Consider the following 13,624-nt stretch of genomic DNA (forward strand, 5'->3'; position numbering starts at 1 on the left):
GCTGAGACAATGAGGGTTACATGGCCCTTTAAGCTGCTTTAACACAATCTACACTGTAAAAGCGCTATATAAATAAACAAGAATGAATAAGAAAGAAATGCATTTTTTGCAGTGTTGAAATTTGCAGATTGTTTTCATCGTGTAAATGCTACTGTTGTTAAATAAGTTTAAAAAGCTGTAAAATCGCCTCATCTGAAAACATTACAGAATAAAACTGTTGCCCTCTTCAAGCGATAGGACATCAGTAACGACAATTTACTTACTCGTTGGAAACCTTTATGAATTTCTTTCTTCTGTTGAGCACAAAAGAAGATATTCTAAAGAAAGCCGAAAACCCGTAATCATTGACATGCATTGTAGGAAAAACAAACACAAAGCAAGTCAATGGTAACAGGTTTCCGTCTTTCTTCAGAATATCTTCCCTTGTGTTCAACAAAAAACAGAAAGGCAAATGGCTTTGAAACTAGTGAAGGAACAGTACAGTTTTCATTTTGGGGTGAACTGTCCCTTTAAATCACAGTACAAAAATAGAAAAGAGCACAATGTTCTCCAACCAGTTCTGTTTCGAACACAAACCCTTTGCAATGTTTGTTGAAGGACTCCTTTTTTTGTTCATAGGTAAGCCTTGTGAGTTTATTTTTGCAATATTAAGACTGAAAGATCAGCAAAAAAAACGTATAAACATAAATATAGCCCATCAATTCACCTCTCAAATAAATCAGAGAAGTGTTTGAAAGTGGATAAAAAAAGGAATTAAACACCAGGTGTAAATACAGTGTGCCCTCATCTGTATGTGCTTAACCAAAACTCATCTGAAAAACAAGGTCTTACAAACCTTCCCAGATTCCATGAGAGGCAGACTGTGTGGAGACCCTCTTTCAACCAGTCTCACCCTGCAAACACACAAGAAATGGCAAACCACAAAAATATTTTAAAAATAGGAACGCTGTTTTATAATAATAGTCAAACTTTGATTGAAGATTACCAAAGCAAACATTTTGTTTTTACAGTGGATTAACTAGCACGGATTAACTGTTCACCTAAAGAATAACAATGTGCGCTAACGAAATAAACATTGTACATTTTGATTTCACATGGACTTTGACGTTAAGGGTCTGTTTTTGAACTGGTTGTGTATCTGTACCAATTCTGTCCCTTTTGTTGCATCTATTTGGGATACTGATACATCTGATAAGTGTGTAAGAGTGTGTTTATGTCTTGCCTGTCGTGTCTCAGCGCTCTCATGTCCACATAGACAGTAGTGGGATCAGGTCCTGATGTTCCCTGCAAACATACATACAACATCCCCTTCTGTAAATGACAGTCAAATCTACTCAAAACATTGGGTATCATGCTTATCCGGCAGAGAGAAAGTTACTCTCAATGTGACTTGCATTAAAAGTATTGTGAAAGGTGTACAGATTTATAGTTTATTGAGAAGAGTTAACAGATGGAAGGAAGCAGGTAGATATATTTTAGGCCAAAGATGATAGATTTGAACATAACTATTGGCAAAAATAGGTTATGTAAAATTGATTAAAAAGAAGTTTGACCAAAATTAAAAATTGTCACCATTTAATTATCATTCATTTGTTCCAAATTTGTCTCGAGTTTCCTTCTTTTACATAAATACAAAAGAAAATGTTACAAAATATTCTGTTGGAATGTTGGAAACCTGACAATCTGGAATAACCGTGTAAACGTTGATAGATTTTTCATTTCTGGTTGTACGTTTTTAAGGTTTAAAATCAGTATTTTGGAATACCCCATAAACGGCTGGATGAAATCTGCAAGATTCATGAATATAATATTTACAAATAAAATAAATTTAAATAAACAAAATTAGATCCCTGTTGTTCAACAGATCAGGTGACTTGTTAGTTGGACTAATCAGCAGATTAATCATTGATAAATAATCTTAAATGTCTTAACATAATTTGTTAAATGACATCCCAAACAATAGCCACCTGAATGTTAGATCCTGACAGCATTTGTTACCTTGTGTGCGTTGTTTAAGATGAAAGTCATTAATTATCCAAGTTGATTTTTTTTTAACTGCAGCAACTTCCATGTTTATTACTGATCACTTGAAGCAGTACATATTGGATACAAATGCTGCTTCATTCACAAAATACTACTAAACATTTGGTAGAAACTAACTATTATAGTGTAATTGTGAGGTGTTTGTTTAGTAGTAGTAGTAGTAATAAAAATAATAATAATAATAATAATAATAATAATAATAATAATAATAAATGCCAATATATTTATATTTAATAGATGTTTGTTTAGCAAAATAATAATAATAATATTAATAATAATAAATGGCAAAACATTTAGATTTAAAATGCATTTGTTTATTATAATAAAAATTATAATAAGAATAAATGCCAGGCGGCACGGTGGTGCAGTGGATAGCGTTGTCACCTCAAAGCAAGAAGGTTGCTGGTTCGAGCCTCAGCTGAGTCAGTTGGCATTTCTGTGTGGAGTTTGCATGTTCTCCCCGTGTTGGCGTGGGTTTCCTCTGGGTACTCTGGATTCCCCCACAAGTCCAAACACATGCACAGGTTAATTGGGTGAGCTAAATTGTCTGTAGTGTTTGTGTGTGAATGAGTGTGTATGGGTGATTCCCAGTAATGGGTTGCAGCTGGAAGGGCATCCACTGCGTTTAACATATGCTGGAGAAGTTTTGGGTTCATTCCACTGTGACGCCCTCTGATTAATAAAGGGTCTAAGCTTAAAAAATAACTGAATAAATAAATGAATAATAAATGCCAAAATATTTAGATTTAATAGGTCTTTGTTTAGCACAATAATAATAATAATAATAATAATAATAATAATAATAATAATAATAATAATAATAATAATAATAATAATAAATGCCAAAATATTTAGATTTAATAGGTCTTTGTTTAGCACAATAATAATAATAATAATAATAATAATAATAATAATAATAATAATAATAATAAATGCCAAAATATTTAGATTTAATAGGTGTTTGTTTAGCACAATAATAATAATAATAATAAATCCCAAAATATTAAAATTGAATAGGTGTTTGTTTAGCACATTAATAATAATAATAGTAATAATAATAGCCAATTTTTTTACATTTAATATTAGAATAAAACTCACCTGGTGTTAGGACTGTTAGGACATTTAGGACTGAATTTGGCGACACGCATGCTCTCACAAACAGATTATATCAGTTGTATGATGAACAGCTCTGGACATGCCAGAAGAATGCAAGACCAGTGAACATGAAGTCATTTGAGGTGAAGTTATAGCATTAGTTTGAATAGTATTCATGCATTTAGGAGGATAATTAGTAGGTTTACTCCTTAAACTATGCTGCCTTTTACACTAGTGCAATTTTGTTTTAAAAAGCTTATATTTGACCCACAAAACATAGCATTTTGAAAACACAAAAGACAGCGTTTAATTAATTTCAGCGTTTCAGGATAGACTGAAAAAAAATCAAACTTGCAAACGGAGGTGTGGCTATCCATAATCACTCTCTGATTGGTCATTTGGACTATTGCATATCGTTTCATGATTCTTCCCTAATATATATATAAAAGTCCCTATTATATGACCTTTATTCAAGTGATAGACTACAAGTACAGATTCCGGCAAAATATGCGCATGTGCAGTAAGAGTGAAAGGTCAAGTGTCATATGTTTTAATCTGTAAAGTGTCGGCGAAAAATTGTTTTTCTGAATGCAGTAAAAACGCCACTCTGCAGGAGATGTGTTTTCATTCTGAAATGCAATCTTAAAACGAAAATGCACTAGTGTAAACGGTCCGTGTATCTTTTGGTCATTGAATTTTCCTTTTAGAAACGGATATTGAAAAGTAAATAAATAAAAACGATAAATAAACAAGCCATTATTTGATTTTCGTTTAAAATTTCATAAACAATCAATGAAATACAAGGCACTTCTCTTTTTACTTGTGAAAAATGTTTGATTTTAATTTTTTAATTGGAATAACAAAAACAAAATTACACACATGCTATAGGCTATTCTTTTTTTCACTCAATTGTGTTGTTATACAAGGTATTTTCTTGTGATAATGGGATTTCGTTAACTTAAGACATATTTTCCTCTTTATATATAGCGATATACTCGCTATATTTATTGTTTGTTAGCAGTGTTTTAAATGAAACAACATTTATTTTGACATTATATTCAACATTTGCGTTGCTTTAATAAACACCTTTCTGAAAAGAAAGTACAGTATATTGCTAAAACCATTACACTTCCATTTCCAGAAGTTTGACCATGAATGATTAATATTGAGAGAGACTCATTTCACCAAATATTTCGAAGAAAAAAATTATAAAAAAAAAAAAAAAAAGTATTTTACAACCAATTTTATCTGAAAGGAAGCATGCAAAAATCAAATAACACTTTCAATGTCTGTTTCTAAAAGAAAAATCCAATGACCAAAAGATACACAGACCGTTAACGGAGTCCAATGTGGTTGTAATAAGTTCAGTCATACCTGCTCAGCAAGTTTCCCCAACCTATGAGGCTACATGAGGAGAGGAGAGGAAGATGTGATGTAGAAATAAGTTAAAACACAAATGAAAAAAAAAAACAAAAAACTAAAACGAAATAAAATGAAACATAAGGTTGAATGAGTTAAATGACAAGTTAAATTAAAAACTGAACAGCGGGGATGCAGTTAGGTCATGAATTGAGTGAGGGTCATGTGTGTCTACCTGTAGGCAGATGGCGAGGTTGACCCTGCAGCCGAAGGCGGTGCTGACAGCTCGCGGGTGAAGCCCCACGTCTTTAAAGAGCTTACAGAAGGACTGGGTCAGAGCAACACGAGGCCTTTCTTCTGCCACCACCACACAGGAACGCACGCGGGTCAGATCCATCCCTCGGGCCTGAAAGAGACAAGCACGCACACACACAAATACATGAGTCAATCTGCGATTTTATTCATATTTTAGATCAATTTTGTTTGTTTACATTTGATTTAAACTCAAATGTGAGGCAACGTTTTAGTCATTTTCTTTTTGTAATGTCTGCAACATTAGCAAATGACTTTTTATATTAAGCCAATAAATTCTTTTTATAAATAATTTTTATAATTTTTTTGTCTTTAGAAAACTAGGATCCCATAGTCTTGGAAAACTTGAGGAAGCCTAAATTTGGCATTTTCAAATTGTACATTTATAACATCTTAAAACTGCATTTCTATAATAAACATACTTTTACTTTTTAGTTAGAGTTTAAAATAACTTAAATTTTTAAAATGCCTTAGACGTTAGATAATGAAATGAACGGGCTAACATACAGTGCACTGGAAAGAATTCAAAGCGCTTCACTTTTTCCACGTTTTTTTTTATGTTACAGTCTTTAACCCAGTCAAAGGGTTAAATTCATTTATTTTTTCAAAATTCTACACACAATAACGACAATGTGAAAAAAGCCTTTGTCGTGAAGTTGTAAATTAAGCTCAGGTACATTCTGTTTCCACTGATCATTCTTGAGATGTTTCAGCAGCTTAATTGGAGTTCACCTGTGGGAAATTCAGTTGATTGGACATTATTTGAAAAGGCATACACCTGTCTATTTAAAGTCCCAGGGTTGACAGTGCATGCCAAAGCACAAACCAAGCATGAAGACACAGGAATTGTCAGTAGACCTCTGAGACAGGATTGTCTCGAGGCACAAGGCTGGGGAAGGTTACAGAAAAAATTCTGCTGCTCTGAAAGTTCCAGTGAGCACAGTGGCCTCCATCATCTGTAAGTTGAAGATGTGAACCTCCAGGACTCTTCCTAGAGCCGGCTGGCCATCTAAGCTCAGTGATCGTGGAAGAAGGGCCTTAGTCAGAGAGATGATCAATAACCCGATGGTCACTCTGTCTGAGCTTCAGCGTTCTTCTGTGGAGAGAGGAGAAGCTTACAGAAGGACAACCATCTGTGCAGCAATCCACCAATCAGGCCTGTATGGTTTAGTGGCCAGACGGAAGCCACCGACCGCCTGGAACTGCTAAAAGCCATCTGAAGGACTCTCAGACCATAAGAAACTAAATTCTCTGGTCTGATGAGACTAAAATTGAACTCTTTGGAGTGAATGCCAGGTGTTACTTTTGGAGAAAACCAGGCACCGGTCATTACCAGGCTAATACCTGCCCTACAGTGAAGCATGGTGGTGGCAGCATCATGCTGTGGGGATGTTTTTCAGCAGCAGGAACTGGAAGACTAGTCAGGATAGAGGGAAAGATGAATGCAACAATGTACAGAGACATCCTGAATGAAAACCTGCTTCAGAGTGCTCTTGAACTCAGACTGGGTTGACGGTTCATCTTCCAGCAGGACAATGACTCCAAAGCACACTGCCAAAATGTCAATGAGTGGCTTCACAACAACTCTATGAATGACCTTGAGTGGCCCAGCCAGAGCCCAGATCCAAATACTATTGAATATCTCTGGAGAGATCTGAAAATAACTGTATCCCATCCAACCTGATAGAGCTCGAGAGGTACTACAAAGAGGAATGGGCAAAAATTCAAACACAGGTGTGCCAAGCTTGTGGCATCATATTCAAAAAGACTTGAGGCTGTAATTGTTGCCAAAGGTGCATCAACAAAGTATTGAGCAAAGTCTGTGAATACTTATGTACATGCGATTTTTCAGGTTTTTTATTTGTAATAAATTTGCAACAATTTTGGAATAAGGCTGTAACATTAAAAATGTTAAAAATGTAGAAAAAGTGAAGCGCTATGAATATTTCCGGATGCACTGTATGTCTGTGTGTGGACATTTCCATATGTATGCGTGTATGTTTATACGTATATATATATATGTGTGTGTGTGTGTGTGTGTGTGTGTGTGCGTGTGTGTGTGTATGTACACATATGCCTTTGCATATGCATATAGATGTACCTTCAGCGTGTCAGTAAGCGAGCTGAGAGATCTGGTGCAGAGCTCCATCACAGAGTAGGAGCAGAAGGTGTCTCTGACTTTAAACTGACTGACGGCCTGAAGCCACAGTGCAGGATTCACCTCCAGATCCATCGGGGAGATCAAAACAGACTGCTGGCCTGCATACACACTGCACACACACACACACACACAGATAAACATGTTAAAACTGTTGCTGCTGGCCATTAAGTCTGCAGAGAGCACAGGTGATCTGTACCTGCAGAGACACCACAAGACGAAGCCAAGGCCGCAGTATGGATCCAGACACACGGCCACTTCACGAGACGGATACAACTCACACTGCAGCTTTACAGAGCGACACAGAGCACTGGTGGCATTGTGAGACATCTATACACAAATGGAGAGAAACTGACATTACTTTTTTATATAGTTGAAGTTAGAATTATAAGCTTATGGACCAAAATCAATGCCTAAAGTTTTGAAATAAAAAGCTTGTCGAATAGCACTCACTGAGAAAAAAATAAAACACTGGATTAACAACTGCTTGCGTTTTAATGACTTGAATTCCAGGAGTTTGTAATTTTAGGTCCTAAAATTTAACCCAGCTGTTTATTTCACTTCTTAAATTCAATACTTCATATTTAACTTGCCGATTTAAACATATTTGGTTCTGTTTAAAAATACAAAGTATAATATTCAAAAGGCAATTTTAAGTTTATTATTTTATTATTTATTTTATTAAATTCTCTTCCGTAAATTCAGTGGCTCAAATTCGGCTGTTAAAATTCGACATTACATCCAGGCGCTGCAGGAAAAGCAATAGATCGCAAATAGCAGATTCAATAGATTGCAGATTTTGTTTTTTCACCAGCAGGTGAAGATGGACCAATTTTAAGATTATTAAACCAGTAAATAGGTGAGGAAAAAAGCTAATAACGGCACAAAAGTAGCATTTTTGGGGCAAACCTGTGATACCGAAACAGGAGATGCTCTATGATGAGACGAGAGATTGCTGGATCACTTCTTGAGATCTGATGAATGAGGTTTAGGCGATCACCAGCTGGCTTTTTTTTTACATTAGGGCAAATATAAATGTCCAAGCATCATTTACTTAGTCTACTCATAATCCTTTTATTAGCTTACTTATAATCAGACCCCTTAGTTTTTCTTGATTTTCTTGTGATTTTTGCGATAAAAAGGACTAATTTTGTGGCTGTAATTCCCAGAAATTTGCAATGAATTTTGTGATTAAAAAATATATATAAATATAAAAAATAATACATATAAAATTATATGTATTATTATATTATAATATATTGAGAGAGAGAGAGAGAGAGAGAGAGAGAGAGAGAGAGAGAGGGAGAGAGAGAGAGATCTTATTTACCATATTAGGTTGCCTACTATGTTAGGTGTGCAATCTGACACAATGACAATGAAACATATCATAAAAAAATAAAGCTTCTGTATTTAGGTCGGTTGTCAAGTCAAGATCTAAAACAGATCTAAAGCGGTAGGGATTAAGCCAAAGGAAGGTTGTATAACTCTTATTTTTACCCACGATCTTACTTTCTCTCAGATTTCACTCACTGGAGCATCTAACATCATGTACCTCACTCAGGACATGCGTTAGGGATTCCCCTACCATAATAGTAATACACCTAAAACACGGATTGCCGTAAAACTCGTCAATGGCAGGGAAGCGTTTTCTCTCGTTAACTGCAAGGAAAGAGTTAAACAACAACATTTATTGAGTCGGCGCACACCATAATACCAGCCATACATGTAAATCACAAATAATGTCCTTCAATTCAGTCACATCATTGTAAGCTGCTTGCTGTTCTGTCTGTCCCCCGGCTCTGTTTGTTAGATGTTTCTCACTTTATTTTGGAGTCTGAAGCGCGTCAGCGTCAAACACACAAAACGGCCAATTTGCACCACAGGTTGCCTAATCCAATCCTTGCATTGACTTCACATGTAAATTACTCACGCTTCATCCGCATCTGCTTACTGCACAGGCTGCAAAACAATCCCCCCCTCTGCTCCACGTAATGTAATGATTGTGAGGGCGCAGGTGAGATGTCGTTTTTTGAGAGACACTCAAATACATCACGTGCGCTGCGTATGCAACGTCTATAAGTCATGTAAAACTATAAATTGCAAACGGAAATAAATATAATTTGATTATAAGGTTTGGAATTGGATGTTTTGTGGGATTATCTACATTTTTTGCCATTATTTTGCATTTAATTCAGAATTTACCAGGATTGTTAAAATTTGTGACTTTGTTGATTTTGTGTTGGATTTAGCGATCGTGGAATTATGAAAAACTAGGGGGTCTGATTAATGTCCAAGACATGGATATTAATATTAAATGCTACTTTCGTGCCATTATTCGATTTTTTCCTAACCTATTTACTGGTTTAAAAATCTTAAATTGGTCCTCTTAAATGAATGTTTTAAAACTGCGTTTATTCGAGTTGAAATAAAACAAGTAAGACTTTCTCCAGAAGAAACAAATATTATAGCAAATACTGTGAAAAACGTACTGCACTGTTAAACATCATTTTGGAAATATTTGGAGAGAGAAAAATAGAAAGTCACAGGAAGGCTAATAATTTTGCCATCAACTCTGCATGAATCCTTCTAGAACATTTCAAGACATTTCATTTTTTTACTATTTAGGGATATTTAGCCTCAAGTGGTTTTGAACCAGTTTCTTTTGCCTGTTGAACACAAAGGAAGCTGAAAACTTGTCACCTGTCATCTGTAGTAGGAAAATCAAATACTGTGGAAGTCAGTTGGTTTCCTGCATTTTCAAAATATCTTCTTTTGTGTTTATTCTTTTTGAGTTAATAGTGACAGAATTGTCATTTTTGGGTGATTTATCCCTTCTAACTAAAATGACATACAACAAATGTATAATTAACAGTAAGCTGAATCTATTATTCATGTACAATAAAGTCAAATGCTTAAATGTGATAATGTGGAAAATTGATTCTGTGATTAATTAATTGTGCTACTTGATGTTAAACTTTTTAAAACACTAACCAAGTTGACAATAGCGGAGTTTGACAATTGACAACCAAGATGAAAAATTGACTTCATTTTGTGAGATAACTGAAACTAAATGTATGATTCAGGAGGCAGTGGCAGAAACGAAAAATATAAACAAAATAAACATTTTTGCCACTTCATTAGAAACACCTAAAACATTTCCATTCATTCATTCATTCATTCATTCATTCATTCATTCATTTTCAAGCGCTTTTCCGGGGCTAGGTTGCGGGGGCAGCAGTCTTAGGAGAGAACTTCCCTCTCCCCAGACACTTCCCCCTGCTCCTCTGGGGGGATTTCGAGGTGTTCCCAGGCCAGCGGAGAGACATAGTCCCTCTAGCATGACCTGGGTCTTCCCAGAGGCCTCCTCTTGGTGGGACATGCCTGGAACACCTCCCTAGGTAGGTGTCCAGGAGGCATCCGAAACAGATACCCAAGCCACCTCAGCTGACTTCTCTCGATGTGGAGGAGCAGCGGCTCTACTCCGAGTTCCCCCTGGGTGACAGAGCTCTTCAGCCTATCTATAAGGGTGTGCCCTGCCACCCTGTGAAGGAAACTCATTTCGGCTGCTTGTATCCGCTTTCGGTCATGACCCAAAGGTCACTACTATAGATCGAGTCAAAAATGACAAAAAATGTTTCCAAATGAAATAAAACAAATATGAACATTTTACTCAAACCCAATACCTAATAAACTGTGAATATTCAAGTGGTTGCTTAGTCCTTTGCATAGAAGTATACATATTTTTTTCATGAATTAAACACTTTACTTACGTTAATATAAACATTTATTAACTTTATTTATGAAAACTGTCAATCACTAAAAAAATTCTAATATGCACTACCATAATATGCAACCGTCCATATATAAAACAACACTATTAAGTATGGGGATTCAAACCTTCACTCCAGCCAGCATTCCTGTAGTGGACACACTGAAGTCCAGATACGCCAATGAGTCTGGGTCAGATGGCTTGAACATCAGAGGACAACGTCTCTTTGGCAAGTCATCTATTAAATACACACCAGCATACAAACACACTTCTAATGAGCACCTGACAGATGTAACGTGTAAAAAAAGATTGAATGTCTCGCACAAAGTCACCTGTTTCCAGGATTGGAGGCCACAATTTAAAGTCCACAGCCACCGATGCGTCTCTGGACTTGAGAAGTTTTGAGATCATTTGGCTGGTCATCACACACACTGACCGACTCACCTGCACATAACAACATGACATCCACTAAGAATGCTTATCTGTGACTATATAGTAGATACCAATTCTAGTGCATTATTTGTAATAAACCACATTTACAGTTATTGAATTTATCTACTGATGCTGCGATATGTTTTGCTTCTCATTTAGTGTGTAATTTATCCATTTGTGCACGTGTAAGATTCATAAAGCCACTAAGCCCACTTCACAAAAGGCATTTGTTCGGTCTAAAAGAGAATAAACTGCCTAAAACTACTGATTCCAAGACAGCAAATGTCTACGTAACAACTATAATGTTGCTACATGTATTGTTTTGAACAAGTCACAACATAAAATGCAATTTAAATGGCTTACAACAACTACTACTACAACAACTACTTCAATAACTATTATCACTACCACTACAACAACTATTTCTACAACCACTACAACAACAACAGCAACTACAACAACTTCTATTATTACTACTACCACTACAACAACTACTACGACTACAACTACTACTACAACAGCTATTACAACTAATACTATTACTACAACTAATACTATTACTACAACTACTACTACCACTACAACAACTACTACTACCACTACTACTACACCTACAACTACTACTACCACTACAACTAATAACTACTACAACCACCTCTCCTACCACTACTACAACAACAACTACTAGTACTATTATTACTACCACCACTACAACAACAACTACTACCACTACAATTTCAACTACAACTACTACTACACCTACAACAACAACTACAACAACTAATACTATTACTACAACTAATACTATTACTACAACTACTACTACCACTACACCTACAACTACTACAATAACTACTACTACCACTACTACCACCTCTCCTACCACTACAACTACTACAACAACAACTACTAGTACTATTATTACTACAACTACCACTACAACAACAACTACTACTACTACCACACTACAACAACTACTACTACTACTACAACAACAACAACTACAACTAATACTACTACTACCACCTCTAATACCACTACAACAACAACTACTAGTACTAATATTACTACTATCACTACAACTACTACTACCACCACCACAACAACTACTAGTACACCAACTACTACCACTACAACAACTACTACTACTACTACACCTACAACTACTACTACCACTACAACTAATAACTACTACAACCACCTCTCCTACCACTACTACAACAACAACTACTAGTACTATTATTACTACCACCACTACAACAACAACTACTACCACTACAATTTCAACTACAACTACTACTACACCTACAACAACAACTAATACTATTACTACAACTAATACTATTACTACAACTACTACTACCACTACACCTACAACTACTACAATAACTACTACTACCACTACTACCACCTCTCCTACCACTACAACTACTACAACAACAACTACTAGTACTATTATTACTACAACTACCACTACAACAACAACTACCACTACTACCACACCTACAACAACTACTACTACTACTACAACAACAACTACAACTAATACTACTACTACCACCTCTAATACCACTACAACAACAACTACTAGTACTAATATTACTACTATCACTACAACTACTACTACCACCACCACAACAACTACTACTACACCAACTACTACCACTACAACAACTACTACTACTACTACAATTTCAACTACAACAACTACTACTACTACACCTACAACAACAACAACTTCTACTATTACTACTACTAATCATAACAATAATTATAATAATAATAATAATAACAATAATAAGGGCTAGTAATAACATGCATCCAATACCAACAAACTTCTACCATATATTGTTTTGAATTACCATAGAGATATATTTTACTTTACACTACTTTTATTCTGTTTGTTTGTTTTTGAGATATTTGGCCAATCACAACACACTGGTCAGTTGGCCAATCAGAAGACTCTGGACTTTTCGAAAGGAGGTGCTTTGCAGAAACCAAAGCTCAGTTAGAGAATCACAGACAGACTGACTTAGTGATATGACCAAACAATCTCAAATACAATGCATCATATTAGTTGATCTTGATAATTATCATTATAAACATCAAGTTAAAGGAAGATATTTTCCTCCACAGTGAAAGTTATGAAAAAAAATTACTGTAATTGCATCTCTTTATATGTCTATGATAATAATATAATTCTTATCCCCATCCTTCAATAATACAATAGAAGAACAGCCTTCTAACTGGGTCATTCCTGTTTGTCAGTGTCCTTCAGAGCCCTGTCTGGTTACCAGATGTTTTTCCTCACCTCTAGGATCATTTTAACTGTAGGCAGTGTGGTGGAGATATTCTGTGGATGAGGCGGTCGCACGGTTATAGGAATGCAGCCAGCATACAGACAGCCATAAAATGCAGCGATCAGATCCAGACCTGAAACACAAACACACACACAA

The 13,624-nt window shown here is 35.6% G+C and overlaps 1 protein-coding gene across 1 annotated transcript in view; it reads right to left on the minus strand.

Annotated features, from left to right (window-relative positions):
- LOC130246734 (disco-interacting protein 2 homolog C-like) overlaps window positions 1–13,624 on the minus strand; it is a 28,757-nt gene that overhangs the window by 10,188 nt on the left and 4,945 nt on the right. The window contains exons 2-10 of the mRNA XM_056479860.1: window positions 13,480–13,601; window positions 11,069–11,180; window positions 10,865–10,974; window positions 7,167–7,297; window positions 6,911–7,079; window positions 4,733–4,903; window positions 4,513–4,542; window positions 1,223–1,284; window positions 836–893 (exon numbers count right to left, since the gene is read on the minus strand). Of these exons, the coding sequence (XP_056335835.1) occupies window positions 836–893; window positions 1,223–1,284; window positions 4,513–4,542; window positions 4,733–4,903; window positions 6,911–7,079; window positions 7,167–7,297; window positions 10,865–10,974; window positions 11,069–11,180; window positions 13,480–13,491 (855 nt within the window). The 5' untranslated portion in view covers window positions 13,492–13,601. The remainder of the gene's footprint in view (window positions 1–835; window positions 894–1,222; window positions 1,285–4,512; window positions 4,543–4,732; window positions 4,904–6,910; window positions 7,080–7,166; window positions 7,298–10,864; window positions 10,975–11,068; window positions 11,181–13,479; window positions 13,602–13,624) is intronic.

Source organism: Danio aesculapii, chromosome 2, assembly GCF_903798145.1.
Source record: "Danio aesculapii chromosome 2, fDanAes4.1, whole genome shotgun sequence".
NCBI classification, from domain to species: domain Eukaryota; kingdom Metazoa; phylum Chordata; class Actinopteri; order Cypriniformes; family Danionidae; genus Danio; species Danio aesculapii.